This window comes from Mauremys reevesii, linkage group 3, assembly GCF_016161935.1.
Source record: "Mauremys reevesii isolate NIE-2019 linkage group 3, ASM1616193v1, whole genome shotgun sequence".
In the NCBI taxonomy this organism is placed as follows: Eukaryota; Metazoa; Chordata; order Testudines; family Geoemydidae; genus Mauremys; species Mauremys reevesii.
Window position 1 is genome coordinate 96,478,704 of NC_052625.1, and position 25,971 is coordinate 96,504,674.

At 43.7% G+C, this 25,971-nt stretch overlaps 2 protein-coding genes and 1 long non-coding RNA gene across 12 annotated transcripts in view; 2 read left to right on the forward strand and 1 right to left on the reverse strand.

The window, feature by feature from the left end:
* The window catches only part of RGS17 (regulator of G protein signaling 17), a 106,088-nt gene extending 101,238 nt beyond the window's left edge, over nucleotides 1-4,850 (forward strand). For all 7 annotated transcript variants that reach the window (XM_039529671.1, XM_039529670.1, XM_039529673.1 and 4 more), the window contains 2 exons: nucleotides 208-442; nucleotides 4,642-4,850. In XM_039529671.1, the coding sequence (XP_039385605.1) occupies nucleotides 208-442; nucleotides 4,642-4,830 (424 nt within the window). In that variant the 3' untranslated portion in view covers nucleotides 4,831-4,850. The remainder of the gene's footprint in view (nucleotides 1-207; nucleotides 443-4,641) is intronic.
* Nucleotides 1-16,563, reverse strand: LOC120400733. 2 transcript variants are annotated; one of them, XR_005596029.1, is made up of 4 exons: nucleotides 16,430-16,563; nucleotides 11,830-12,076; nucleotides 2,046-2,117; nucleotides 1-355 (listed from the first exon to the last, which is right to left on the reverse strand). It is a non-coding gene; the product is annotated as an uncharacterized LOC120400733 (long non-coding RNA). The 2 variants fall into 2 exon arrangements; XR_005596028.1 differs by having other exon boundaries at nucleotides 16,258-16,507.
* Nucleotides 16,560-25,971, forward strand: part of MTRF1L (mitochondrial translation release factor 1 like) — a 24,058-nt gene continuing 14,646 nt past the window's right edge. For 2 of the 3 annotated variants that reach the window (XM_039529666.1, XM_039529667.1), the window contains exons 1-2: nucleotides 16,560-16,870; nucleotides 25,384-25,463. In XM_039529666.1, coding sequence (XP_039385600.1) covers nucleotides 16,576-16,870; nucleotides 25,384-25,463 — 375 coding nt within the window. In that variant the 5' untranslated portion in view covers nucleotides 16,560-16,575. The remainder of the gene's footprint in view (nucleotides 16,871-25,383; nucleotides 25,464-25,971) is intronic. The other variant, XM_039529669.1, reaches the window with a different exon arrangement.

The window sequence follows — 25,971 nt, forward strand, 5'->3', positions numbered from 1 at the left end:
CCCTGCCTCTTAAAATAAAACAAATTTAATTGGTATCAGGATTATGAACACAAAAATGAACACCATGCAAAACTCTATAGTTATGAATGAAGCCCCATTATTTTCATTAGTTCTTGACTACAGTATAACTGAGGAGAATTTGGCCCAATGTATGTAAACACTGTTACAAAAACAGAAGCATATTCTAATGATACTTTCTTTTTGCAGCCAAAACCCTACTGCAGATGAAATTATGTCTTGGGCTCAGAATTTTGACAAGATGATGAAAACACCAGCTGGTAGGAACCTTTTCAGAGAGTTTCTTCGAACGGAGTACAGCGAAGAGAACTTGCTTTTCTGGCTTGCGTGTGAAGACCTAAAGAAGGAACAGAACAAGAAAGTTATTGAAGAAAAGGCGAGGCTTATATATGAAGATTATATTTCTATACTTTCACCAAAAGAGGTAAAGCTGGAAATACTAAACTTTCATTCGGTGTAATCAAGGATGGCAGTGCTGCAGGTTCATGTGGTTGGGTCAGAAAACATACCTGACTTGCTAGGTCAGACAGATTCTTCACACTGAGGCTTTCCAGCCAGTGAAAAGGGGCCGGGGTTGGGAGCATTTGGCATCATTCACTCCAGCTTCTCAAATCTCTGAGTAATGAAGCAAGGCTCAGTGATCACAAGGCCAACAGATGTATGTTGTTTTCTGCTTTTGTAGTGAAAATTTCCTTTTAGCGATAGGGAGTAAGCCAGGGAAGAAGACTTGAGGAGATGGTGCCAATCAACAACTGTGACATCCCAATGAATAATCTCTTATAATACTTAAAAAGTTGTGTGTGGAGTGATGTACTGCAATCACTGTTGGGGTCTGTTTGTTCTCAATATTTTAGATAAATGCTTGGATCATGTCAAGTACAATTAGTTCCTTTACTTTCCCTACACTTTGGACAAGATCCTCAGCTTTTGTAAACCATTCTAGCTCTAAGCCAATGGAGCTATATTGATTTATACCAGCTGAAGACTTGGCCCTATACATTTATTCTCCAGGATGGTCTCTAGAGGTAATAGCTTCCATTGGCATTATCTTGCCTTTCTTCTGTCTTGTAGTATGCTATGTCTTGTAGTATGCTTTGAGTGAGACGACTGTCAGTATAGTAAGCTAATCATGTTTTTCTCTTTCACTTATTAATACTCGGATGGCTTTCTAAGCCATCATGTAGCCCACAGCTCTCTCCAGCTTTTAGGACTGCTGTAGCATTCTAGTTTCATCATGCTTAATAGCTCAAAAGTGGTAACAAATTTCATGCTCAGTGTACATAAAGCTTTCCATGCAGATCCCCTTCAGTTTCAATGGCTATCCCAAATCATCTCCTGTCATTACTGTAGATCTTAAGAGGCAAGCAGGAGACCTCTTGAAACCACTTAGCCAGAGGCATGTGAGCTGGGAACCTTTGCCCCAGCCACTATGCACCCTTTTCCCTATGTTGCTATGGGTTTGTCTGAACTATAGCTGTTTACAAACCACTTTAGTGCAAAAGCTGTGTAGGCCAGTGTGACGTTCCCCTGGTGTTATCTGGACTGGTGATCTGCTAGGGCACTCCAATCCTCCACTCTGGGAGCCAGCCATACCCTGCTCTGCTCTGAGAACCCCCACTCCTGGGCTGTTCACTCACAGCCTCTGGTATGTAAGCTGCTCCTTGGATTGTGCAACCGAATGACACTAGCCAATACTTCCGGTCCCAGACACAACCCTAGGAATCTCCATCTTCCAGTGTCCAGTTATGCCCGCTGGACACTGCAAGCTTATATGATTTTGTCAATTTAACAAAAAAATTGATATGTACCAGGCTTGTTATCCCAAGGGGAGTCTCTGAAACACTTCAAATCAAACACACTTTTCAGGCAGAATAAATAAACAAATTATTAACTACAAAAGATAGATTTTCAGTGATTATAAGTTAAAGCACAACAAATTGGATTTGGTCAAATGAAATAAAAAGCAAAATGCATTCTAAGCTGATCTTAACACTTTCAGTACTTTTACAAACTTAGATGCTTCTCACCACAGGCTGGCTGTTTGCTCTTCAGCCAGGCTCTCCCTTTTGATCAGCGCTTCTGTCGCTTGGTGGTGATGTCTGTAGATGGAGGTGGAAGAGAGAGGAAGAGCATGGCAAATGTCTCTCCCTTTTATCATGTTCTTTCTTCCCTCTTGGCTTTGCCCCCCCCCCTTCAGGATCAGGTGAGCATTACCTCATCATAGTCCCTGACTGACCAAGGGAAGGGGGGTGACTCACTCGAGAGACCAACAGATCCTTTGTTGCTGCCTAGGCCCGTGTCCCTTGTTCCTGTGAGGCTGGGCTGGGTTTGTCCTATACATGCCCTGATGAGGTGCGAACTGGCCCTCTGTTCCTGGAGAGTTTTGCCTGGGCTTGTTTTAAGCCATGAGGACACATTTTCAGCCTCATAACTATATACATGAAATTACAACCTATAACATAACTATAACAACAATGCTCAGTGCATCATGAGCCTTCTGAAGACACCCGACATGACAAACTTTGCATTGGATACCACACAATCATATTATAAGGTTGAACATGGGGATGCAGGGTGTTCCCCCAAGATACGGAGTGTCACAACAAGCACTCAGTTATGCATATAAACTGAAGTCATCTTTGCCTGCACACTTTACAGGGTCACTGAGAAAATTCTAGTCAAAATAGTCCACAGGTGTGAAAGGTGACTCTTTTTAAATTCCATAAACTCAACCAATTTTCACCAGAACACTCACCAGCAAATATCTTCAACAAGGACTACTTGATGCCACTTTCTCTAACAAAGAGAATGAATCTGCTAGCTGCATAAAATGAGAGCCTAACTCTGTTAACTTCATGTACTCAAAGGCAAATCATCCAAGAGAAAATCACTTAAAGCTAAGAATTGCAGGTCTAGGATAGCAAAGTACAGTTGGTCAGGAGTTGAAATCTGCCCCAAGCAAGTTCCAAGGTTGCAATACTTCCCCTTGCAGCTACTTCTTCAGTACTATAATACAATACACTATCTTGTCTACAGCTTTAGAGATGCATGTTGCATCACATAGTGCTGTGTGCATGATAGGACAGAGTTCACAACAGCCATTTATATGAAAGTACACAGTAAACAAGACACAAAATATTCTACAGAGTAAATATAAAAAAGTAATAGAAAAACTTGCTAGGAATGTGATATTTGCAGTTAGTTGGCATCATAATAGTGCCTTGTGACTAATAAATGATTACACTATAGAATGCATCTTGGAGAAGTGGACTTACTCTATACAAAGACTAAGCCAATAAAGATGTATTAGACTATTATGACAATAGTACAAGCATACAAGAATGGAAAAAATACAGGGTGCTACATGTAGCTCGTAAGGCTGTAGAGAAAACTTGCATGTTATCTTAACTATTTCAATATGGTATTTGGTTATATATTTAAAGACTTTATTGCAATGCATATGCAATATTCATTCCTGATTTTTTTTAATGCTTAACCATACACCTTTAACATTGCTCTAACATCAGGGTGTCTCTGTTGCTTTTGGATTTATATGGACTAAATATATTTGGACAATATATATATATATTTAATATGGGTTAAGTGCAGATATATAGAGCCAGATCCTCAGCTGATCTAAATAGCATAGGCCCATCGAAGTTCATTGCGTGGCTCAAATAGAAGGATCAAAGCAACAAATTGTTCTTGGCTCTTCCATATCAATGCTCCATCTTTTTTCTCCACAACTAATATTTTCCTAACTGGACCCATTTAGTTTTCCCTATTGCAGCCATATTTTACTTAATCTGATATGAATCTTATGTTTTAGTAGAACATCAGGGGCAAAGTGCCTCTGTCCTTCCTAGATGTCAGAGTTCATTACAAAAGGAATATAAGGCCAGAAATTCAAGTGGAAATTTCAAAATTGCTACCAAGTTAAATATGAATATAAAATTGCCTAAAAGAAGAAATTACCAGAATCTAAAAGACCTTGAATGGAAGAAAAAAAATGAAACTTAAGACTAATAGCAACATTAGCACAACAATTTAAAAAAAAATAAACTTTTGGCAATTTGTGACTAGTAAGTATAGTGTTAAAAATAAAACAAAAAACCCAACCACCATGGTAAAGTAAGCAGAAAATTTCAGAAGACTGAACAAAAGCAACTAGGAGAAAGCATTTCAGCCAATTAATGAGTCATTCAGTATTTCCCAGGAGGAATATGTTTAAGTTTGGAAAAGCTGAGTAAAATGATCAAAGTAAAATGAAATGTATATGGAGAGATCCATGTTAATGTATAACTTTAACTGCCCTGCATTTTTGCTGTAATATAGTGGCCTCCTTTTTCTCATAGTACCTAATGTGAACCCAAAGACCAATGCAAATCAAAATGGGTTTGGTAGGCTCAGATTGTAGTTTTGCCCATACTTGTATAAAATGGACTTTTGAAGAAGCCAAGTACACAAAAATATAACTGACAAAAGGAAACTGAGCTCTTGGTACTCTGTGGATTCTTTTTTTTTGGGGGGGGGAGGGGGAGGCAGAGATCTATGAAATATAGATATTTATACGGCCCTTTCCAAATCTGTTGTTTAACAGACATCTCTTTCTATTCTCTTCAGGTTAGTCTTGATTCTCGGGTGCGAGAAGTGATCAACAGAAACTTGTTGGATCCCAGTCCTCACATGTATGAAGATGCCCAACTTCAGATATACACCTTAATGCACAGAGACTCTTTCCCAAGGTTTTTGAACTCTCAGATGTACAAGTCTCTCATTGAAAGTACTGTAGGCTCTACTTCTGAAACTTAGTTCTAATTTTTGGATGAAATAATTTGGGGTTTTTTGGGGTGGGAGGGAGGGAATAAAAGTAGTTTAATAACATCTGGCGCTGAGTTCCTGGAGAACTACAGTTTAGCACTACTCAGGCTACTGTGAAGAAAACAAATACATATGATGGTCTCTGTCTACATTTTTACCAAGGTCCTCCTTGCTTGAGTTTGCGGGGGAGGGAACAATGGATTTGCCAAAATACATTTGTTTCACACTCCTTTCACTTAACGACAGTCAAGATTGCAATGATGTATTTGTAGTTTTATGAACAGTCTCCTTGTGTATTCTCACACTGCATGTGCAAGATAAAATTGCTTCACATACCACTTAGTTGTTGCAATATTTAATACAATAACATAAATTATATCTGTATTTAAGAACTTTTTTTGTGCAATACAGTCTTATGGTACATAGAAATAATTGCTGCAAACCAGGAAGGAGCTTGCATTTTTTTTTAACATCACTAACACAGAAAAAAGCCAATTTTTCACGTGTAGCATTATTCAACATGCTCTACTGAGTACAATACACTGACTTTTTGAAGCCAATAATTCTGTATAGGAAAAAGAGCTATTTATCACTGTTTATTTAAAATAAATCAAAGCGGGGATTCCTCTGGTTGTTCACTGCCAAAACTGGCATTTTCATTAGTGTTTGCAATGATAAAAAAAAAAAAAAGAAGCACAAACCACTTAAAGGGATCCATGTCTGGGTGACACAATTTATGCGCTGATATTGTTTAATTGTTATAAGAACAAAGATTTTCAATGTACACTTCAGATGTCAGATACTGTAATTGATTTATTAAAGACTGGCGATCCAGTTCTAACACTGTTGTCTAATGTTATGTACTTCAGCAAAAAAAAAAAAAGTTTATAATTTAGTTTTTGAATAAAGAAGTTTAATAAAAGATTGCCTACATGTAGCATTTTAGAGCATTTTAGAACATTTTGATGAATTGCATCTATCCTGCAAGATATTTTTCTTTTAAAGAGAAATCCAGTGAAAAGATTTTTTTTTTTTTTTTTTAAAAGTAGTATTTTACAAAGGGGAAGAGGGGCTAAGGAAGACTTATCTCAGCTTGTTGTCTCTTTGATTTTGAAAAACTCCTTGAAAACAAGGGGTTGTGGACATTAATGTTCAAGGGCTTGTGATTTTACACTCCTTACCCAGGCAACACTGTTGAAGTTAACAGGTGTCTTTCTTGGGTAAAGGATTCTGAATATTAATGGCCCAGTACAATCAGAACTAAGAAGGCAGCACAGTGCTCAAATCTCCTTGCTGCCAGGCTACTTTTTGCAGGTGTCTGGCTTGGCCTTTTTAAAAAAAAAAATTGTCCTATTTTGATATGCACTTTGATATTTAAAGATACCATAACTTGTAACTTCCAAAACACCATCTTCATGCTTAAAGTACACAAAACTATATTCTGAGTGCTAGCATCCCCTGCAAACTATCTTGAAAGATAAATGATAGAATGGCTTTGAATAAAAGTTTAAAATGTCCTTATTACTGGGAACATTGTCAAGGCTTAGAGAGAGACGAGAGTCTTCTCCCTTACACCCATAGAAATATGGAGTAACTCCATTAACTTTGGAGTTGATAGATTATACCGTTTTGTAATGGAGCAGAATCTGGCCCTGAAATGTTGAGCCCTTCCCCTCAGTCTGTAAATTACTTCTGATGGGCCGACCTCTGTACAGAGCCCTATTGAAGTCAATGTGACTCATACAGGCACAGGGATCTGCTTGCATGGAATAACTTGCAGGATTTGGAGATTAGTTTATTTTCTGTTTTTTTTTCCCCTTTATTTTACTACCTCTCACTCACATTTATTATTATTAATTATTATTTTATTTATAGAATATGTTTCAAATAGCTGGTTTGGGGATTTTTTTTAAATTATAATTTTTACTTGAAACCTGTGTGCTTTTTCTGGATGAATATGAACAATTTGAAGAATTGTTTCTTAAACTCATTTGGTTTTGTAATTTATATAGAATTCAGGAGATTATTAAAAGGGCTATTCTTTATTCCCTATGCAAATATTTTAAATGTTGTAGTGTATGACAAAATGGGATTTTAAACAAATCTGCAAGGCAGAAAACAAAATTCTGTTTACAGTGGCGTTGCTGACTATCCTACTATATTCAGCACTTTTAAATATTGTTGTTTATGAAAATGTAGTTTAAAATGCAAGACATATTTATAAACATTTCTTTTAATAAATACCTGTTTTGTCTGAAAGTGTTGTTGTGTTATGACATACTTTATTCATGTTGGTTAGCTATTTACCATTATGAATAAAATATTCAATTATATTGATAGAGTAATAGCTATGATGTTTACAAAACTTTTCTTCCTGAAGGGGGGGATGGAATTCAACAAGGAATAATTCGCCTCCTTCTACTGTGAAATACAATTTTAAAAATGAATTTAAGATGCTTTTTCTTAATTAGAATTAAATTTGGTCCTGCATATCTACTGTGCCATTTAGTTAGAATGGTATTTACTATGGTACTATACATATATAGCATCATATTTATATGGCATGATTTTAGGTTTGCTAGTGTTTGAGGCACAATGCATTTTGGTGCAAACAACTAGACAATGTGTAATAAGACAATACTGCATGTATAAGCCTTTAAAAATGTAGACTTGAATATTCTTGATGTTACCATTTGATGGTGACCTGCTAGCCAAAAGCTATCTTTATAAGATACTTTAGACAAGTAGATGTCTTGTCAAACAGACAGTTCATCCTTTTTAGGACACTTCTAACTAAAGCTAAAGATAAGGGCCCTAAAATACATGTTGGTTTCTAGCATAGGCATTCCAGAAATCTATATCTGGAAACTCTTACATTATTTTAAGAAATACTACATAGGTCTTCAGTGTAATATTGCAATGAGATTATGTTCTAAATCCCCTATTTTCAGGGATTTATAAACTGACCATTATTTATGACATAGAATCTTGCTTCCAAGGAGTAAATATTAATATAATTACTGTTAATATAAACTTCAATAATTGGTGTTTTCAAAATTATATGAATAGTCAATTACGGCCTATGTCAACTTATTGGATATCTCAAACTGTTTAAATTTCTGAAATTGATATTGACAACAAATTAGGTCATAAGGCAATCTCATTGCTTTTGGTACAGTATTTTGAAAAAAAATGTAAACAGCCACGCTATTAAACTTGAAAACTGATTTACTTTTACATATAATGTACAATAAAATTTTTAAACTGCCCAATATGCTTACTCTATAGACTGGAATAACATATATGTATATACTGTGCCACTTCTGGTCTCATGAAAAACTGAAATGCAAGTTCAAAATATAAACATAAGCTTTAAATAAGAAAAAAATAAGCTTAAATGCTTACATCATAGGGCCTAATCCTGCAGACACCTATGCATGGCACTGAATAAGCAAAGCATTTAGGCATATGCCTAAATCCCATTGGTTTCAAAGAAACTAAACATGGGCTTTGCTGAATTGGGGACCACGGGAGTAACTTAGGGTTGCCCAAATAGTCTTATTGAAGCCAATAAATGGTTCTGTTTAAATTACTCACATGCATAGTTGTTTTGTACTCTAAGCCAACAGAATGCAGGAAGCTACCCCCATTTTTCAGGTTTAATAAATATGGTCCAAATTCTGACTTGGAGTCATATTTTCTCCCCCTGGCATAGGATGTCTACAGATTGCACCTACCTTCACAGGCAGGTGCTATGGAGGGGGATTCTCTCCCTGGGAGAGCAAGTGGATATAATTGCTGCCATACATCAGACTGGGGGGGCATAAAGGGGAGAGCAACTTTGAATTACAGTAAGAGCTTCCTAGAAGGCTTGTTTTGCAGACGCCTGATTCAAAGCCCACTGCAATTGTTAAGACTATTTTCTTCAATGGCCTTTGAATCAGAATCCTGTCCCACAAGGATAAGGCCTGCAGCATCAATGGCTGTAAACCTTCTCCTTGCAGCCAAGGACCCACAGCAGGCATCCTGCTGATGGAACCCAGTGACTGAATGGATTTAGACTTTACATACATGGATAACCAAAATGTCAGTTTCAACTTGCTTGTTCCTCTCTGGCTACCAACCCCAATGTGGGGCTTAGGAGACCTGTGTTTTTAATATGTATGCCCACTGACAGAGCCTCAACCTCGTTCTGCATACTTCTGCCAATAACAGGAGTAATCTGTGAGGGGTGGGAGGACAGTGCATCGTGGTACCAAAATCTATCACTGTTTGGACTCACATTAATACTGTTTGCACACTTGGGAAACAAGTACGCTAGCTTAATGCCTGGATCTAGAATTTGACCCTACTGGTCCCATAAACTAAGATATCAGTACAAAAACTTGCCCTACAATTTAAAATTGTGATACAAGCCAGATAATTCAACTGCTGACAGTAAGTCATTAATTCACGCTGGCTTTTTTCCTTACAAGCTTTAATTTACACTAAATCATCCTGTACTTTAAATTTCCTGGCTTTTGACTATTTGTCACAAAAGCATGTTAATTATACATAGTAGTTATGAATTTCATAAATTCTAACATTCATAGGAACTCAAGTATTTGGTCCTATGAAATCCATAAAGCTTCATCATTTTTCTTTTCTCCCTTTGACAACGATGCTTACTGTATTAAATTATTCATCATACTTCCGTGAACTCCACTGACAGGTACCAGTGGATCACAAAGAAGCTTTGCATGCATGAATAAGATTTCAGAGGCAGTGCTTTAGGCTATTTCTTAATGCCAGACTAACTTCAAAGACTGTAAATTCACTGCATATCCTCTATGTGTAATTTTCTTCCTTTAAAAATATTGCTGTTACAATGTATTTTGTCAATCCAATTGTATACAGTGACAGACTTGCTGAAAATGGTTTTCTAAACATTGCAGAATTACCATTTTTGATCACCCATTCATTTTAATATCCACAAAACATCTTCTCATGTTGAATGTATTTCCTGTGGATTTCCAAAATTGATCTGGATTACAAGTTTTCATTTCTGACTGTTTTGGAAACTTTACATGAATATGCATTACATTAACTTTTTTTTTTTAAATAAATCTTTTGAAATTGACAACTCACTAATGTAAGCTTGGGAGAACTTACTGTTACTCTACAGGTGTATGTTAATTTAGTTGTAAAATATGCTTATTTACTTCTGTTAATTTAAGATGTGAATATGAAAGGAAGAACAGAATACTTTGATTTGATTCCTTCCAATGGCTGTACTATAAGATTATTGCTTAACACAATTTTATGGATAATTGCACCTTTTTATAACATAATAAAGTATATTCTTTAAACTATTTATGTTTTGAGTTTAGCTGAGAGTCTTACTTCTGATGTCATCCAAAAGAAAGTGCCTTTACTGCAAACTGTTTGCACACAAGGAGATATCAGAAGGGATGAACTGATAATACCAGACAGCAAAAATAAAGTTCTCACAATCTTTTATCACACCACAGCCTACTAAATGACCTCTTTGTATAGCTTTTACATTTCTAATTCAAGTGAACACTAAAATGTATTTAGCAGACATGTGTTTTAGAAACTGACGTCCCTATCCACTGAGCTTTGACTGAAATAATTCTTGAAAATTGCCCTTATCTCTTTCTTACAAAACATTTTAGTTCTGCTTTTACTTTGAATGTTTGATTTTTGCATCTGCTGTAACTACAGGATACATATGCAAAGATGCCTAAACTATTTTAAGGATGTTCCTTCAACACTATATTTTTGAGGACTCCTTATAGTAGGAGGAGTGGCTGAGAACTCTGAAATTATACATAACAAGAGCCCAATCCTGGTACAGCTTTTACATAGGATTACAAACACTTCACACCTATGCTTACCAGCGCCTCAGTAAACTGACTTGAGCCTCATTTATCCTTTTTTAAAATAACTTAAGGTATGAATTTAAACAAATATAGTTATACCAGTCTAAACATCATTGTTGACTCTTATTCCAGTATGTCTTTTTCATGTTAGCTTATGTTGCTCAGGAAGGGGTTTAAACTAAACAAAACAAACACAAAAATTCTTATACCTGAAAAATCTGTAAACAGGATTATACTGGAATAACTGTTAAAACTCTTCTATATTGACAAGCCCTTATTTTGAGGATAGTTGCTCTGATGTGAGTATGGGGCTGAAGTAACCCAGGTCTGAGCAGGTGTGGAATCCAGTGTTTTTAGTTTCAGATCCTTGAAGTATGTAGGTACCTAACTCCCTGAAATCAATGGGAGTTAGGTGCCTAACTAACTTGGAGGATCTGGGCTTTTGTGCTTGGGCTCATCTACAGTGTTCATCATATATCTAAGTCATAGGAGTTTGAGGAAATAAAATCCCTGTCCCTCAGATGTTTCCCTTTGTTTGTATGCTGGAATAATGGAGGTTCCTACTGTTACCCATGTGGAACAGCAACAAAATGGAAGAAAGGGAGTGGGTTAGATCCCTGAGTTTGCCCCCAAAGGAGAAAAGAATGCCTCTACAAGGAAAAAATAGCTAGTGCTGATTGGGGAGAGGGGGAGAATAGGATGACATATCTTATCTTCAGTCAAGGTGTGTTCTTGTGCAGTTCATCCTGGGAGGAAATCCTCCCTGCTACTTCCAGAGTCAACCTCTGTACATGCACAAAAGCTCCCCATCATTATTCATAGAAGGGTAGAGTCAGACGGTGGTCCTTCCATCAGTATGCAAGTGGTGTGGCAGCATTTGAGTGAAATTCCTCAGCCAGTGCTATGCAGGAGGTCAGGCTAGATGATCACTATGATCCCTTCTAGTCTTAAAAATCTACTAACAGAGTAAGCTTGGCTGTGGAGTTCTAGCAGCCTTCACACTACTCTTGAGTGCATCAGGGTTAAGCATTAGAGACAATGAGATGATACAGTTACCTTACTGAAACAACATTTGACAGCTCATGTATGTATGTGAAGATGTACTTACTAGTAAAGAAATGGTTCAATCTATCTCTCAGTGGACAAAAGTCACGTGTCAAAATCACTGCCACAATGGGTACTCTTGTTGTCAGTCTCTGCATTAAAGACAAAAACTCAGAAGGAATGGAGAATGAACTGTCATTATCCCATAGATGTAGGGCCTCAAGGTCAGGACTGTGGACATATTGGTGGGCAGTTGATGGAAGCTTGCACTAATACTGAACCAAATATGGTTTGTGGAGAAACTGGAGGGGCTGTAGAGATGTAGGAGAGAGAGGTGAAGAGGGGCTGCAGGGATGTAGGGGAGGAAAGTGTACAGGGGCTTTAGCAATCTATAGAGAAGTGGGGAATAGGGGCTGTGACAAAGTATAGGAGGAGGGATGTTAAGAGAGAGGGGTAAAGGAGGGATGTACAGGGGCTACAGGGATGTACATCTAGGAGGGATATGGGCTGTAGAGATGTAAAGCTAGCAGGAGTACAGAGGCTACAGGGATGTATAGGAATGTATAGCTGTGGGAGACAGGGGCTGTAGGGATGCATAGATAGGAAGGACACCGGGGCTGTAGGGAGGTATAGCTAGGAGGGGTACAGGGGCTGTAGAGATGTATACTGGCTGTAGGGATGTGTAACAACACGAGGTACAGGGGCTGTAGGGATGCATAGCTAGGAAGGCCACGGGGCTGTAGGGATGCACAGGGGCTGTAGGGATGTTTAGCTAGGAACTGCATAGGTGCTGTAGAGATGAATAGCGAGGAAGGATACAGGGGCTGTAGGGATGTATAGGGGCTGTAGAGATGTATAGCTAGGAGGAGCACAAGGGCTGTAGGGAGGCATAGCTAGGAGGCATACAGGGGCTGTAGGGGTGTATAACTACCTGAGGTACAGGGGCTGTAGAGATGTATAGCTATAAGGGGCGCAGGGGCTGTAGGGACGTACAGCAAGGAGTGGCGCAGGGACTGTAGGAATTTCTAGCTAGGAGGAAAGCAGGGGCTGTGGGGATGTATAGGGGTTGTAGGGCTATATTGCTAGGAAATGCACAGGGGACCTAGGGATGTATAAGGGCTGTAGCGATGTATAGCTAGGAGCGGTGCAGGGGTTGTAAGGATGTATAGGGGCTGTAGGGATGTTTACCTAGGAACTGCACAGATGCTGTAGGGATGAATAGCTAGGAGCGGTGCAGGGGCTGTAGGGATATAAAGGTAGGAGGGGCACAGGGCCCATAGGGATGTATAGGAGCTGTAGGGATGCATAGCTAGGAGCAGCACAGGGACTGCAGGGATGTATAGGGGCTGTAGGTATGTTTAGCTAGGAGGGGTGCAGGGGCCATAGGGATGTTTAGCTAGGAACTACACAGGTGCTGTAGGAATGAATAGCTAGGAGCGGTGCAGGGTCTGTAGGGATGTATAGGGTCTGTAGGTATGTATATCTAGGAGGGGAGCAGGGGTTGTAGGGATGTATAGGAGATGTAGGGATGTTTACCTAGGAACTGCACAGATGCTGTAGGGATGAATAGCTAGGAAGGGCACTGGGGCTGTAGGGATGTATAGGGGCTGTAGGGATGTACAGCTAGGAGGGGCGCAGGGGCTGTAGGTTGTATAGGAGTTGTAAGGATGAATAGCTAGGAGCGGTGCAGGGGCTGAAAGGATGTACAGCAGCTGTAGGGATATTTAGCTAAGAAGCGCACGTGGGCTGTAGGGATATGTAGGGGTTGTAGGGATGTTTAGCTAGGAGGAGAGCAGGGACTGTTGGGCTGTGGGGATGTATAGCTAGGAAGGGTACAGGGGCAGTAGGGATGCAGAACAGCACAGGGGCTTAGGGATGTTTAGGGGCTGTAGGGATGTATAGGTAGGAGGGGGCGGGGGCTTAGGGATGTTTAGGGGCTGTAGGGATGTATAGCTAGGAAGGGCACAGGGGCTGTAGGGATGCAGAACAGCACAGGGGCTTTGGGATGTTTTGGGGCTGTAGGGATGTATAGGTAGGAGGGGGCGGGGGCTTACAGATGTTTAGGGGCTGTAGGGATGTATAGCTAGGAAGGGCACAGGGGCTGTAGGGATGCAGAACAGCACAGGGGCTTAGGGATGTTTAGGGGCTGTAGGGATGTTTAGCTAGGAAGGGCACAGGGGCAGGAGGGATGCAGAACACCACAGTGGCTTAGGGTTGTTTTGGGGCTGTTGGGATGTATAGCTAGGAATGGCACTGGGGCTGTAGGGATGCAGAACAGCACAGGGGGTTAGGGATGTTTAGGGGCTGTAGGGATGTATAGGTAGGAGGGGGCGGGGGCTTACAGATGTTTAGGGGCTGTAGGGATGTATAGCTAGGAAGGGCACAGGGGCTGTAGGGATGCAGAACAGCACAGGGGCTTAGGGATGTTTAGGGGCTGTAGGGATGTTTAGCTAGGAAGGGCACAGGGGCAGTAGGGATGCAGAACAGCACAGAGGCTTACGGATGTTTAGGGGCTGTGGGGATGTATAGCTAGGAAAGGCACAGGGGCTGTAGGGATGCAGAACAGCACAGGGGCTTAGGGATGTTTAGGGGCTGTAGGGATGTATAGGTAGGAGGGGCGGGGCTTACAGATGTTTAGGGGCTGTAGGGATGTATAGCTAGGAAGGGCACAGGGCTGTAGAGATGCAGAACAGCACAGGGGCTTAGGATGTTTAGGGGCTGTAGGGATGTTTAGCTAGGAAGGGCACAGGGGCAGTAGGGATGCAGAACAGCACAGAGGCTTACGGATGTTTAGGGGCTGTGGGGATGTATAGCTAGGAAAGGCACAGGGGCTGTAGGGATGCAGAACAGCACAGGGGCTTAGGGATGTTTAGGGGCTGTAGGGATGTATAGGTAGGAGGGGGCGGGGGCTTAGGGATGTTTAGGGGCTGTAGGGATGTTTAGCTAGGAAGGGCACAGGGGCGGTCGGGATGCAGAACAGCACAGGGGCTTAGGATGTTTAGGGGCTGTAGGGATGTTTAGCTAGGAAGGGCACAGGGGCAGTAGGGATGCAGAACAGCACAGAGGCTTACGGATGTTTAGGGGCTGTGGGGATGTATAGCTAGGAAAGGCACAGGGGCTGTAGGGATGCAGAACAGCACAGGGGCTTAGGGATGTTTAGGGGCTGTTGGGATGTATAGGTTGGCGGGGGCGGGGGCTTACAGATGTTTAGGGGCTGTAGGGATGTATAGCTAGGAAGGGCACAGGGGCTGTAGGGATGCAGAACAGCACAGGGGCTTAGGGATGTTTAGGGGCTGTAGGGATGTATAGGTAGGAGGGGGCGGGGGCTTAGGGATGTTTAGGGGCTGTAGGGATGTATAGCTAGGAAGGGCACAGGGGCTGTAGGGATGCAGAACAGCACAGGGGCTTAGGGATGTTTAGGGGCTGTAGGGATGTATAGGTAGGAGGGGGCGGGGGCTTACAGATGTTTAGGGGCTGTAGGGATGTATAGCTAGGAAGGGCACAGGGGCTGTAGAGATGCAGAACAGCACAGGGGCTTAGGGATGTTTAGGGGCTGTAGGGATGTATAGCTAGGAAGGGCACAGGGCAGTAGGGATGCAGAACAGCACAGAGGCTTACGGATGTTTAGGGGCTGTGGGGATGTATAGCTAGGAAAGGCACAGGGGCTGTAGGGATGCAGAACAGCACAGGGGCTTAGGGATGTTTAGGGGCTGTAGGGATGTATAGGTAGGAGGGGGCGGGGGCTTACAGATGTTTAGGGGCTGTAGGGATGTATAGCTAGGAAGGGCACAGGGGCTGTAGAGATGCAGAACAGCACAGGGGCTTAGGGATGTTTAGGGGCTGTAGGGATGTTTAGCTAGGAAGGGCACAGGGGCAGTAGGGATGCAGAACAGCACAGAGGCTTACGGATGTTTAGGGGCTGTGGGGATGTATAGCTAGGAAAGGCACAGGGGCTGTAGGGATGCAGAACAGCACAGGGGCTTAGGGATGTTTAGGGGCTGTAGGGATGTATAGGTAGGAGGGGGCGGGGGCTTAGGGATGTTTAGGGGCTGTAGGGATGTTTAGCTAGGAAGGGCACAGGGGCTGTAGGGATGCAGAACAGCACAGGGGCTTAGGGATGTTTAGGGGCTGTAGGGATGTTTAGCTAGGAAGGGCACAGGGGCAGTAGGGATGCAGAACAGCACAGAGGCTTACGGATGTTTAGGGGCTGTGGGGATGTATAGCTAGGAAAGGCACAGGGGCTGTAGGGATGCAGAACAGCACAGGGGCTTAGGGATGTTTAGGGGCTGTAGGGATGTATAGGTAGGAGGGGCGGGGGCTTACAGATGTTTAGGGGCTGTAGGGATGTATAGCTAGGAAGGGCACAGGGGCTGTAGGGATGCAGAACAGCACAGGGGCTTAGGGATGTTTAGGGGCTGTAGGGATGTTTAGCTAGGAAGGGCACAGGGGCTGTGGGGACGCCGGGTGATGATCACGGGTGCCTGTCTCGCACCTTCCCTGGGTGTTTCCCAGCCTATGGCGAAGGCTCCGGCTGCCGCGCCCTGGAGCGAGCGAGGAGCCAGCGGCTCAGACACGCCCCCCACCACTGTCGGGCCTGGGTCCATCTCCGCTCCGCCCCCTTCTCCTGCCCGTCCAATCCGATCCCAGCTACGATCAATCCGAACCTCGTCGGCTATTTCCGAAGCTTTTGCGGCGAGCCGAGCGGCTTCGGCAATTTCCGGTCTTGAAGGGGGGGCCACCCGAGCGTTTCCGGCTGGAGACAGACCCGAGTCGCTTCGGTCTTTTCCGCAGCGGGTCCTTGGCCTGGGACATGCGGCTGCTCGCGCGCACTGTCCGCGCGGCGCAAGGGCTGAGCGCGGCCCCGCCCCCCGCCAGGAGCTGCCGCGGGGCCGCCGGGGCCGCTGTGCAGGGACGCGCCGCGCAGCAGCCGCGGCGCCCGCTGAGCTCCTGGCCCGGCCTGGAGACGCTGTTCGCCGCCCCCGCGCTGCGCCGCTTCCTAGAGGAGCAGGCGGGGGGTCGGGCCGGCCCCGAGCTGCGAGCGCGGATACAGCGGCTGGGGGCAAAGGAGCAGGAGCTGCGGGACACGCAAGAGCTGGCACGAGCAGGTGAGAGACCCCCCCCCCCCCCCCCCCAACGGCCGAGCGCGCATGGCCCCGCCCCCTGCCTCTGGCTCCGCCCACCTGCCCTGCTGGATCCCGCCCGCGCGGACACGCGAACTCCGGGTTCTGTGCGCGCGTGGCTGCTAACTCCGGGGTTTGTCTACATGGGAGTTAATTCAGATTAACTCCGGAATTGAGTGCTTTATCGCATTTTAGTTTACTCCGAATCAGATTAAGGCACTCATGTTGCAGAATAAGAGCGTGCACAGAAGGCGTTAATCAGCAATTGCTGTTCCGCTTTAAATTCACACTTTGCCTTAATCTGAAATAATTTCTCAGTAGCAGTGAGTGTTCATTGGGCTTGTGTTCCTGAAGGTCCTGTCTAGTATTTAAATCCCCTTGGGGCTCTGTGCCATAGTTTCTGCAATTGTTTTTATTTAAGTCAGAATCACAGCTTTCATTTTTTTAAAAAGTTTCTAGCCTTCAGGGATGCAGAGAAAAAATTGTAAATGTGAACCCTAAAGGCTCCATAACAAGAAAGCAAATAATAAAATTACTTTTAGAAAAACTCATGTTTTTGAGGGGCCTGACTCATGATATTTAATGTTTGCATGTTGACAGTATTGTGTTAAAATGTGCTAGCCAAACACTTACCTTATCCTGGTGTGTGCAGGCCCAAAATGAATATTTTCTAACATGCTATATTTTCCCCAGACTATAAAAGATCATAACTGTCAGTTTTCAAATAGGTGATGGGCTAAAATTTGCTTGTATAGGCTCTTCATTGAACAATTACAAATGAAAAGATTTAAATAGAAATAATTCAGCCACCTCCACCTGGCCGTCATTTGACTTTTTAATCATAGACTATGTCTATGCTATGGGGACGATAGTGGCATAATTTTGGTGGAATAGCTATCCCAGCATAACATCATAGTGTGTAGATGCAGCCTACAGTGATGGAATAGGTTTTTCAGTTGCTGCAGAAACACTTCCTTCCCAAGCAACAATAGCTAGATTAACACAAGTATTCTTCCATCAACCTAGCTGTGTCTAGACTGGGGATTAGGTTAGCGTAACTACAGCGCTTAGGTGTGTGGATTTCTCACAGCCCTGAGCTCTGTAACCAGGGGCGGCTCCAGGCCCCAGCACGCCAAGCGCGTGCTTGGGGCGGCATGCCGCAGGGGGGCTCTGCCGGTTGCCGGGAGGGTGGCAGGCAGCTCCGGTGGACCTCCCACAGACGTGCCTGCGGAAGGTCCGCTAGTCCTGCGGCTTCGGTGGAGCATCCGCAGGCACGCCTGCAGGAGGTCCACCGGAGCCGGCCCCCCGCGGCATGCCGCCGTGCTTGGGGCGGCGAAATGGCTAGAGCCTGTCTGTAACTATGTAGAAATAAGTTTTAATGTAGCTCAGGCCCCTAGATTGTTTTTTGTTGTTGTTCTCAGATTGTTTTGGTTGCATTAGTTATTTCACTGCCTTTTTTGGCAGTGAAGATATAGCCTTAGACCTCATTGTCAATAGGAAAAATGTGTATTTTAACATTAAAATCCTAGTATAGACAAGCAGTTGTACTTTAACACATTAGCTGATTGAGGTAAACCGTAGTGGGGAGCCTACAGTTTACTTGACCAACTACATGTTAAAACTAAAAATAACGTTGACTACATCAGGGTTTTAACACATGTTAAATTAATTAGTTAAAAGCATACCTTCTTTCCTAGTGACAGTAAGGCCTAACGGGGCTTTTGGTTGTGCTAAGATAACTTGACTATGCTATTGTAATTCAGAACTTCACCCTTTTTTGCCTATTAAGATATGGCCCTATAATTCACAACAGGTAATAGATATTACATTACCCACCTTGTCTCTCATATCCTGGGACTAACCTGGCTACTACGCTACATGTAATGGGTAATATTCAGTTTAGTGAAAAGTGCCAGATCAAGGTTTTACACACTACTTAAGCCTTTAACATGAGGCTGACATGGCGTTGAGAGCCTTTCTATAAATGCAGATCACCAGCTTTATTTAATGATCCATACTTTAAACATACTTGCAGGTCAATTTAGAATTGAACATGTGTGTGAAATAATGAAGCACCAGTAACTGGACAGTGCACAGCATTTCCCTTCTAGATAGAGGAAGAAAAAAAGATACAGCTACTTTCTTAATCACAATTTAAAAAAGCATTTATTGCAAATCAGTTTTGAGTCCATCCATCCTTGTTTAGAGCATCATCTGGTCTTTTGAGTGTGCATGACAATTTATGCTTCTAACCTGCATTAGCACATCTAGCAAATAGGCAAACACCACTTTTTGCACTCTTTACCAGTGTTCCCTCGGAGGATATTTTTATTTTCCTGAGGCTGGCAATGTAAAGGAGCATCTTTTTGTATGTTACTCTAGGCTTCTTGTGTCCAAAGTTTAATTCAGACTGAAACTCAGAAGCCAACAGAAGTAGCAGGGGAGTGAAAGGCTCTCAGCAAAGAGTAGCAGTGCAGCCAAAGCAATGCAGTGTAGAGAGCAGACTCGTTGAAAGAGATGCTCTATATCTATCTACTAACTGAACTGGGGAGGAAAGGGGTGTGTGTTTGTGTATATCTACACAGGTGTAATTGTAGCCCAGGTAGGCATACCCACACTAATCTACCTAGCATGGATAACAACAGTAATGAAGATGTGGTGGCATGGACTTCAGTGCAGGCTAGTCACCTGGTACAAGCCCACCAAGGACCCTGTGTACCTACTTGAACTAACCTGCATTGAAGTCCTTGCTCCCATGTCGTCACTACTATTGTTATCTATGCTAGCTGGATTAAAGCTAGTGTGGATATGCCTACCTGCATTCCAGTCACACCTTCATTTTCTGAGTAGGCTGTACACAAAGAGCCTTCTCCTTTCAGTGGGGTCAGAGTGTTCTCTTAATAAATTGTTTTGGGTGTGGTGTTTTGTTGTATGTGAAACTGTATTTGGTAGCCTAAGGGCATGTCTACGCTGGCAAAGTTACAGCAGCGGCAGTTACAGCACTGCTCAGAGATCACTGAAGAGAAACCACTGTTGTGTGTTCATACTGTCAGCTGCCTGCGCAATAGTATGTTCACACTTGTGGCACTTGCAACGGTATTCACAGCAGTGCACTCTGGGTAGCTATCCCACAGAGCACCTCTTTCTCTTCTGCCGCAAAGACTTGTGGGAAGATGGAAGGGATTGTGGGGCATCCTGGGTACTGTCCCAATGACCCGTGATGCATTGCTTCGCATCCCAGAAATCCCTTAGCTTCCATCTGCCTTTGGCGCCATCTTTCAATGGTTTGCGTACTGTGCACCCTGCCTCTTCAGGCTGCAGGAATGGATTCTGAACTGTTGACCAATATGCTGCTCGCTCTAACACGTCACAAGTGGCAGTGGAGTTATTCCTTAAACTACAAAGGCAAAAGGAATGCGACATTGTTCTCGCCATGCGTAGAAGGTACAATATGAAATTGCATGTGGCATTCACATAGGTGCTGACCACAGCTGAATGCCACTTTTGGGCTCAGGAAACAAGCACCGAGTGGTGGGATCACATCGTCATGCATGTCTGGGATGACGAGCAGTGGCTGCAGAACTTTCGGATGAGGAAAGCCACATTCATGGGACTGTGTGATGAGCTTGCCCCAGCCATGTGGCACAAGGACACAAGAATGAGAGCTGCCTTGTCGTTGGAAAAGCGTGTGGCGATTGCACTGTGGAAGTTGGCTACTCCAGACTGCTACTGATCGATCATTAACCAGTTTGGAGTGGGAAAGTCAACCCTTGGACTCATGCTGATGGAAGTGTACAGCGCCATTAATCGCATCCTAGTCCGAAAGACCGAGACTCCGGACAACGTTCGTGACATTGTGGATGGCTTTGCACAAATGGACTTCCCTAACTGCGGAGGGGCGATCGATGGCATGCATATTCCAATTCTGGCACCAGACCACCTAGCCACCAAGTACGTTAATCGCATGGGGTATTTCTCAATGGTTCTCCAGGCGCTTTTAGACCACCGTGGGCGTTTCACAGACATTAATGCAGGCTGGTCCAGAAAGGTGCATGACGCACGCATCTTTCGGAACACTGGCCTGTTCAAGAAGCTGCAAGCAGGGACTTTCTTTCCGGACCAGAAGATAACCGTAGGGGAAGTCGAAATGCCTATTGTGATCCTAGGAGACCCCGCCTACCCCTTAATTCTGTGGCTTATGAAGCCATACACGGAGCAACTTGACAGCAGCAAGGAGCGATTCAACAACAGGCTGAGCAAGTGCAGAATGACTGTTGAGTGTGCCGTTTAAGGGCTTATCTACACTGGCACTTAACAGCACTGCAACTTTCTCGCTCAGGGGTGTGAAAAAACACCCCCCCACGTCCCCCGAGCTCAGCAAGTTTCAGCACTATAATGTGCCAGTGTAGACGGTGCACCCGCTCAGTGCCGGTAGCTACGCCCCTCGTGGAGGTGGGGTTTCTTATAACGCTGGGAGAGCTGTCTCCTAGCTCTCTGCTCCGATTACACAATCCCTGTTAAAGCGCTGCTGTGGCAGCACTTTAACATTGCCAGTGTAGACTAGCCCTGAAAGCCCACTGGTGCTGCCTCTGTGGGAAGCTGCACCTGGCCAATGACAATATTCCTATGCTAATAGCCGCATAGTGTACGCTCCATAATATTTGTGAAGGGAAGGGTGACAGCTTCACTCAGGGCTGGACCCCAGAGGCTCAGTGCCTGGAGGCTGTGAGTTTGAACAGCCAGAGACCAGGGCTATTAGAGGGACACAGCGCTTGGACGTAAAGATCAGGGATGCCTTGAGGAAGCGATTTGAAGCTGAAAGCCAATAATACTTGTTGCTATGTGTGAGATTGCAGTGCTTGTAATGTTAGGAGCTGATTGGTGCACATGATGCAATAAGGGGGGTTAACATAGTTGTATGTTACTTTGCAGTGCTCTTTTTGTTTTCAATTTATAGAATAAAGATTGCTTTCAAACCAACACAATTCTTTTATTAAAAGACAACAACCGGAGGAGAGAGTCAAACAAAAAAATATGTCAGCAGGGAGGAGGATGAGGGAAGGGAAGGTCCCAGGAGGAGGAGGGGTCCCGGGACAGCTAAAGATTTGTGTATGTCCTCGGATCATATCCAGTCTTCTCCTTTGGAGTACAGTGCAGCGGGTACTGTACTTCAGCAGAGCCAAACTGCAGAGGGATGGGTGTTGAGTGCAGTGGGTAGTGGGAGTCTGCAGTGCTGGACAGTGAGGAGGGAGGAGTGGAATGCTGCTGGTACAGACTGGAGCCAGGAGGTTGATAAAAGTGTGTTGGTGGTGTCTGGGGGGGGCACATAAGAAAGAGTTTTGTGACAGCTGCTGCAGGGGAGCTGCTCGGTTTGAAGAGCTGGTATAGCCTGGAGTGTGTCTGCTTGGCGCTCCATAACGTTTAAAAGCCGCTCCATGGCTTTATTCTGGTATGCCGCATTCTCCTTTCGGTCCCTCTTCTCACTGTCCTGCCACTCCTTCAATTCCTGTTTCTCGGCAGCGGAGTACATCATAACCTCACGCAGAAAGTCCTCATTAGTTTTTCTTGGCCACTTTTAATTCTGCGCAGCTGTTCAGCCACCGATAACAAAGAGGGAGCCTGGGCTCCCAAGGTCATCTCTGTGAAGTTAAACACAACATTTTACAGAAGCAGTATTGTTTGCAACACTGATTCAGTGCTTTAAAACACAGCCAGTACTCACACACCTGTCACTATCTGGCTGACCCCAGGCAAGCACATGAACCACAAGACACCCAAAATGGTGAGTGGCCACAGGGACAGGGTAAATCACTCTTCCCGGACCCTTCTGTACATTGGGCATGTGACTCTTGGGGAGAGCCAACACTTTGGGGGGGCGGGGGGGGGAGATAATCATTCCTGTCCCCACACTTTCCACAGGATGTGATCATTATGGAAGGTATCTTGCTGCTGAGGGTGAACAGGGAATCAAGGGAGGGTCTTCTCCAAGCCTGCAGCTTCCGCCGTGGCCCCTATGCACTCGCCTGTGTTCAGCAATGCCCCCCTCTCCCTGCCCCCCTGTGACGGCACAGTGGTGCGGGAAGGTTACCATTAATGGGGCAAGAAACAAAGCAGCTCTGCCGAAGAACCTGTGGCAGCGGATTGCGCAGTATCTCCACAAGAGTTTCCTGGAGATCTCTGAGGGAAATTCCCGTGAAGTGAGGGAGTCAATCAACAGCCTGTTCTGCCGCTCATACGAGGCATGCGGTGGGAGACAAGCCTTGCCTTCTGCAACCCCCTTGCCCCCAACAGCCCGTGTCAGCAATTCCCAAAATCAGATCCACTTACCTGGGGCCTCCTCTCCTGTTTGTGCTTTGCCAGTCTCCGACAGCTGTGACAGCCTAGGCTCCTCCGGGATAGAAAAGAGCTGCTGGCTACATGCATCTCTGGCCTTTGAGTCATCTTCTGCCTCTGGTTACCCCTCCACATCCTCGTCCAAGATTTCCTCCTCCTGGCTCGGTACATTCTCGACTGGCACACGAGCCAACGAAGTATCCACAGGGCCCTTTGCAATGGAGGTGGGATCGCTGCTGAGTATCACGCCCAGCTCTTTGTAGAATTGGCAGCTCGTGGGCACGGCACTGGAGTAGCAGTTTGCCTCCCGCACCTTGTGGTAGGCATTCAGCAGCTCCTTCACTTTGACCCTACATTGCAATGTGTCCTGGTCATGGCCCCTTTCTGTCATGCATCGTGAAATCTGTCCGTAGGTATCATAATTCCTATGGCTGGAGAGCAGCTGGGACTGAACAGCCTCCTCTCCCCAAATGCTGATCAGGTCCAGCAGCTCGGCATTGCTCCAAGCGGGGGATTGCCTGGTGTGTGGAGCAGGCATGGCCACCTGGAAAGAAGCACTGAGATGACTGCACACATCACCGAGCAAACAGGAAGTGGACTTTCAAATTTCCAAAGGAATTTACAGGGTAGGGCTGATGGTTGTTGGTCACCAGAGGGCAGGGCAGTAGAGTTCAAACCGATGACCAGAGAGATGAGAACAGGAATTGTGCAACACCTCCTGCAGGCCAGTCACAGCACTGTAATCGCCCTGGTGTCAACACTGGCACCGCAGTGCTGTAACTCTGGCGCAGAAAACTCTATGCCTCTTGTTGGGGTGTTGTTTTTTTTAAAGCACTACAACTGTGCAGTTTCTGCACACTAAGTGGCTTGGCAGTATGTACACCTGGGGAGTTACAGCGCAGAAAGCTGCTTTACTGCGCAGAAACTTGCCAGTGTAGACAGGGCCTAAGACTAGGTAACAATGTTTTCCTGGCATAGCTGTGACGAGCCCAGCAATACTGACAAAACCCTGTGTAAACATAGTTATATCAGCAAAAGAGTTCTTGTCATTTAGGAGGTCATTTAACTATACCTGCAAAGATCTCCTTATGCACGTATAAATTGCATCTCCAATCGGGGCTCTGCTGATATAGCTATACCAATATAGCTGTATCAGCAAAGCCTTTCTCCTGTCGACTGGTCCTAAAAAAAGCTTGTGTACAAATATTGGTAGTATCTAAAATCAAGCATGGTCAGGAATTTTACAGTGAAACACTATTCCAGTGAAATTTTTAATGATAGGTACACAACAGTTTTCAACTTTCAACATTAAATGTAATTTTTTTTCAGCTATTATACATCAAAAAGGTTTGTTTTTACATTGAAAAGAAAATATTGTTTAGAACTGTACGCTTTGAAAACATTTTTATGAGATGATTGGTAATAGTATATAAGGCCTTTAACTTCTGGGTTACTATTCAGAATCTAGTCAAAATCAGAAGTGGCCAAGAGTTATTGCAATATAATGACAGGTTTGGCCTGTGTGCTAGATAAATATAAGTAGTATTTTTAGTTCGGTGTCCAGTGTACTGGTGTAAGCTTCACAAAAACTACCACCACATTGGCACCATTCTTGATAATTGCAGAAGAACAATCAAGGATTGAATGGGCATGACAAATATAACAGTCCCCCTTCATTGCTAGAAGTGGTAACTGCGGGCTGTTTAAAAGTCTGTCTGGGCTGGATTAATTTATTTTAAGAATTGCTTGTATTATTCAAGAAATGTCATCTGTGCTGAGCAGTGGGGTAGAGGTGGGAATGTTGTGATACAGCCAAACCCTTAGGTAAATAGAGAATTTTAAGATTAACTCCAAGTTAGTTTTCACATTTCTTTCTGGATAGAATAGAGAGAGATTAAATAGGGTGGATCTCCCCATATCTAATCTAAACAATACCAGAAAATATTATTAAAAATAATTATTCATCTCTATCACATATTATGGCAAATGTAGGGGTGGGGATGGTCTAAGGTAATCACATATCATATTCTTCAACTTTTAATGACATGCAAAATATGTTTTTATTCACTAAGAATTGTGGTTTGTCAGACAGCTATTGTGGAGGGAGGATTAATGAGATTGTGTAAATCATAGCTATTGAGGATTAACTCACTCCAATATTGCAGATGAGAATGAAGATTTGCAGAAGCTTGCAGAAGAGGAAATAGTTTCCTGTCAGGAAGAGATAACTGAATTGAAGCGCCAGGTATAGTCCTGTATAAAGTAACGTCATATATCCATCTACTATCCAAAGTTAAATGAGCACTAGCCAAATCCTGTCCTCATTTATGACCATACAACTTCGTTCAAATTAGTTTTTCATTTTTTACAGTTGATAGAATGAAACACAATCCCATGTCTCTAGCAAAGAACTGCAAAGTTGACATATTATAGAATCACAGAAATACAGGGCTTGAGAGGTAATCTGGTCCATCCCTTCATGGACCAAATATCCCTAGACCATCCCTGAAAGGCTTTTATTTGTATTTATAGAGCCCTATGTGGGCACTTCTCAAGAATTTCAAACTATAAACGCTAATATGGCTTCCTCCGTTCTCTGGCTGCAAGAGAAACTGTTAATTAGTTTTATTGCTTATACATATGTGCCCAGGGCCTTTATCAACTGATAAGGGCAAATACACATAGGATCACTGTGAGAGTAGGCTATTGCTTTTACAAAAGACATTTTTAAACTATGTAACTAGTTCCCACTT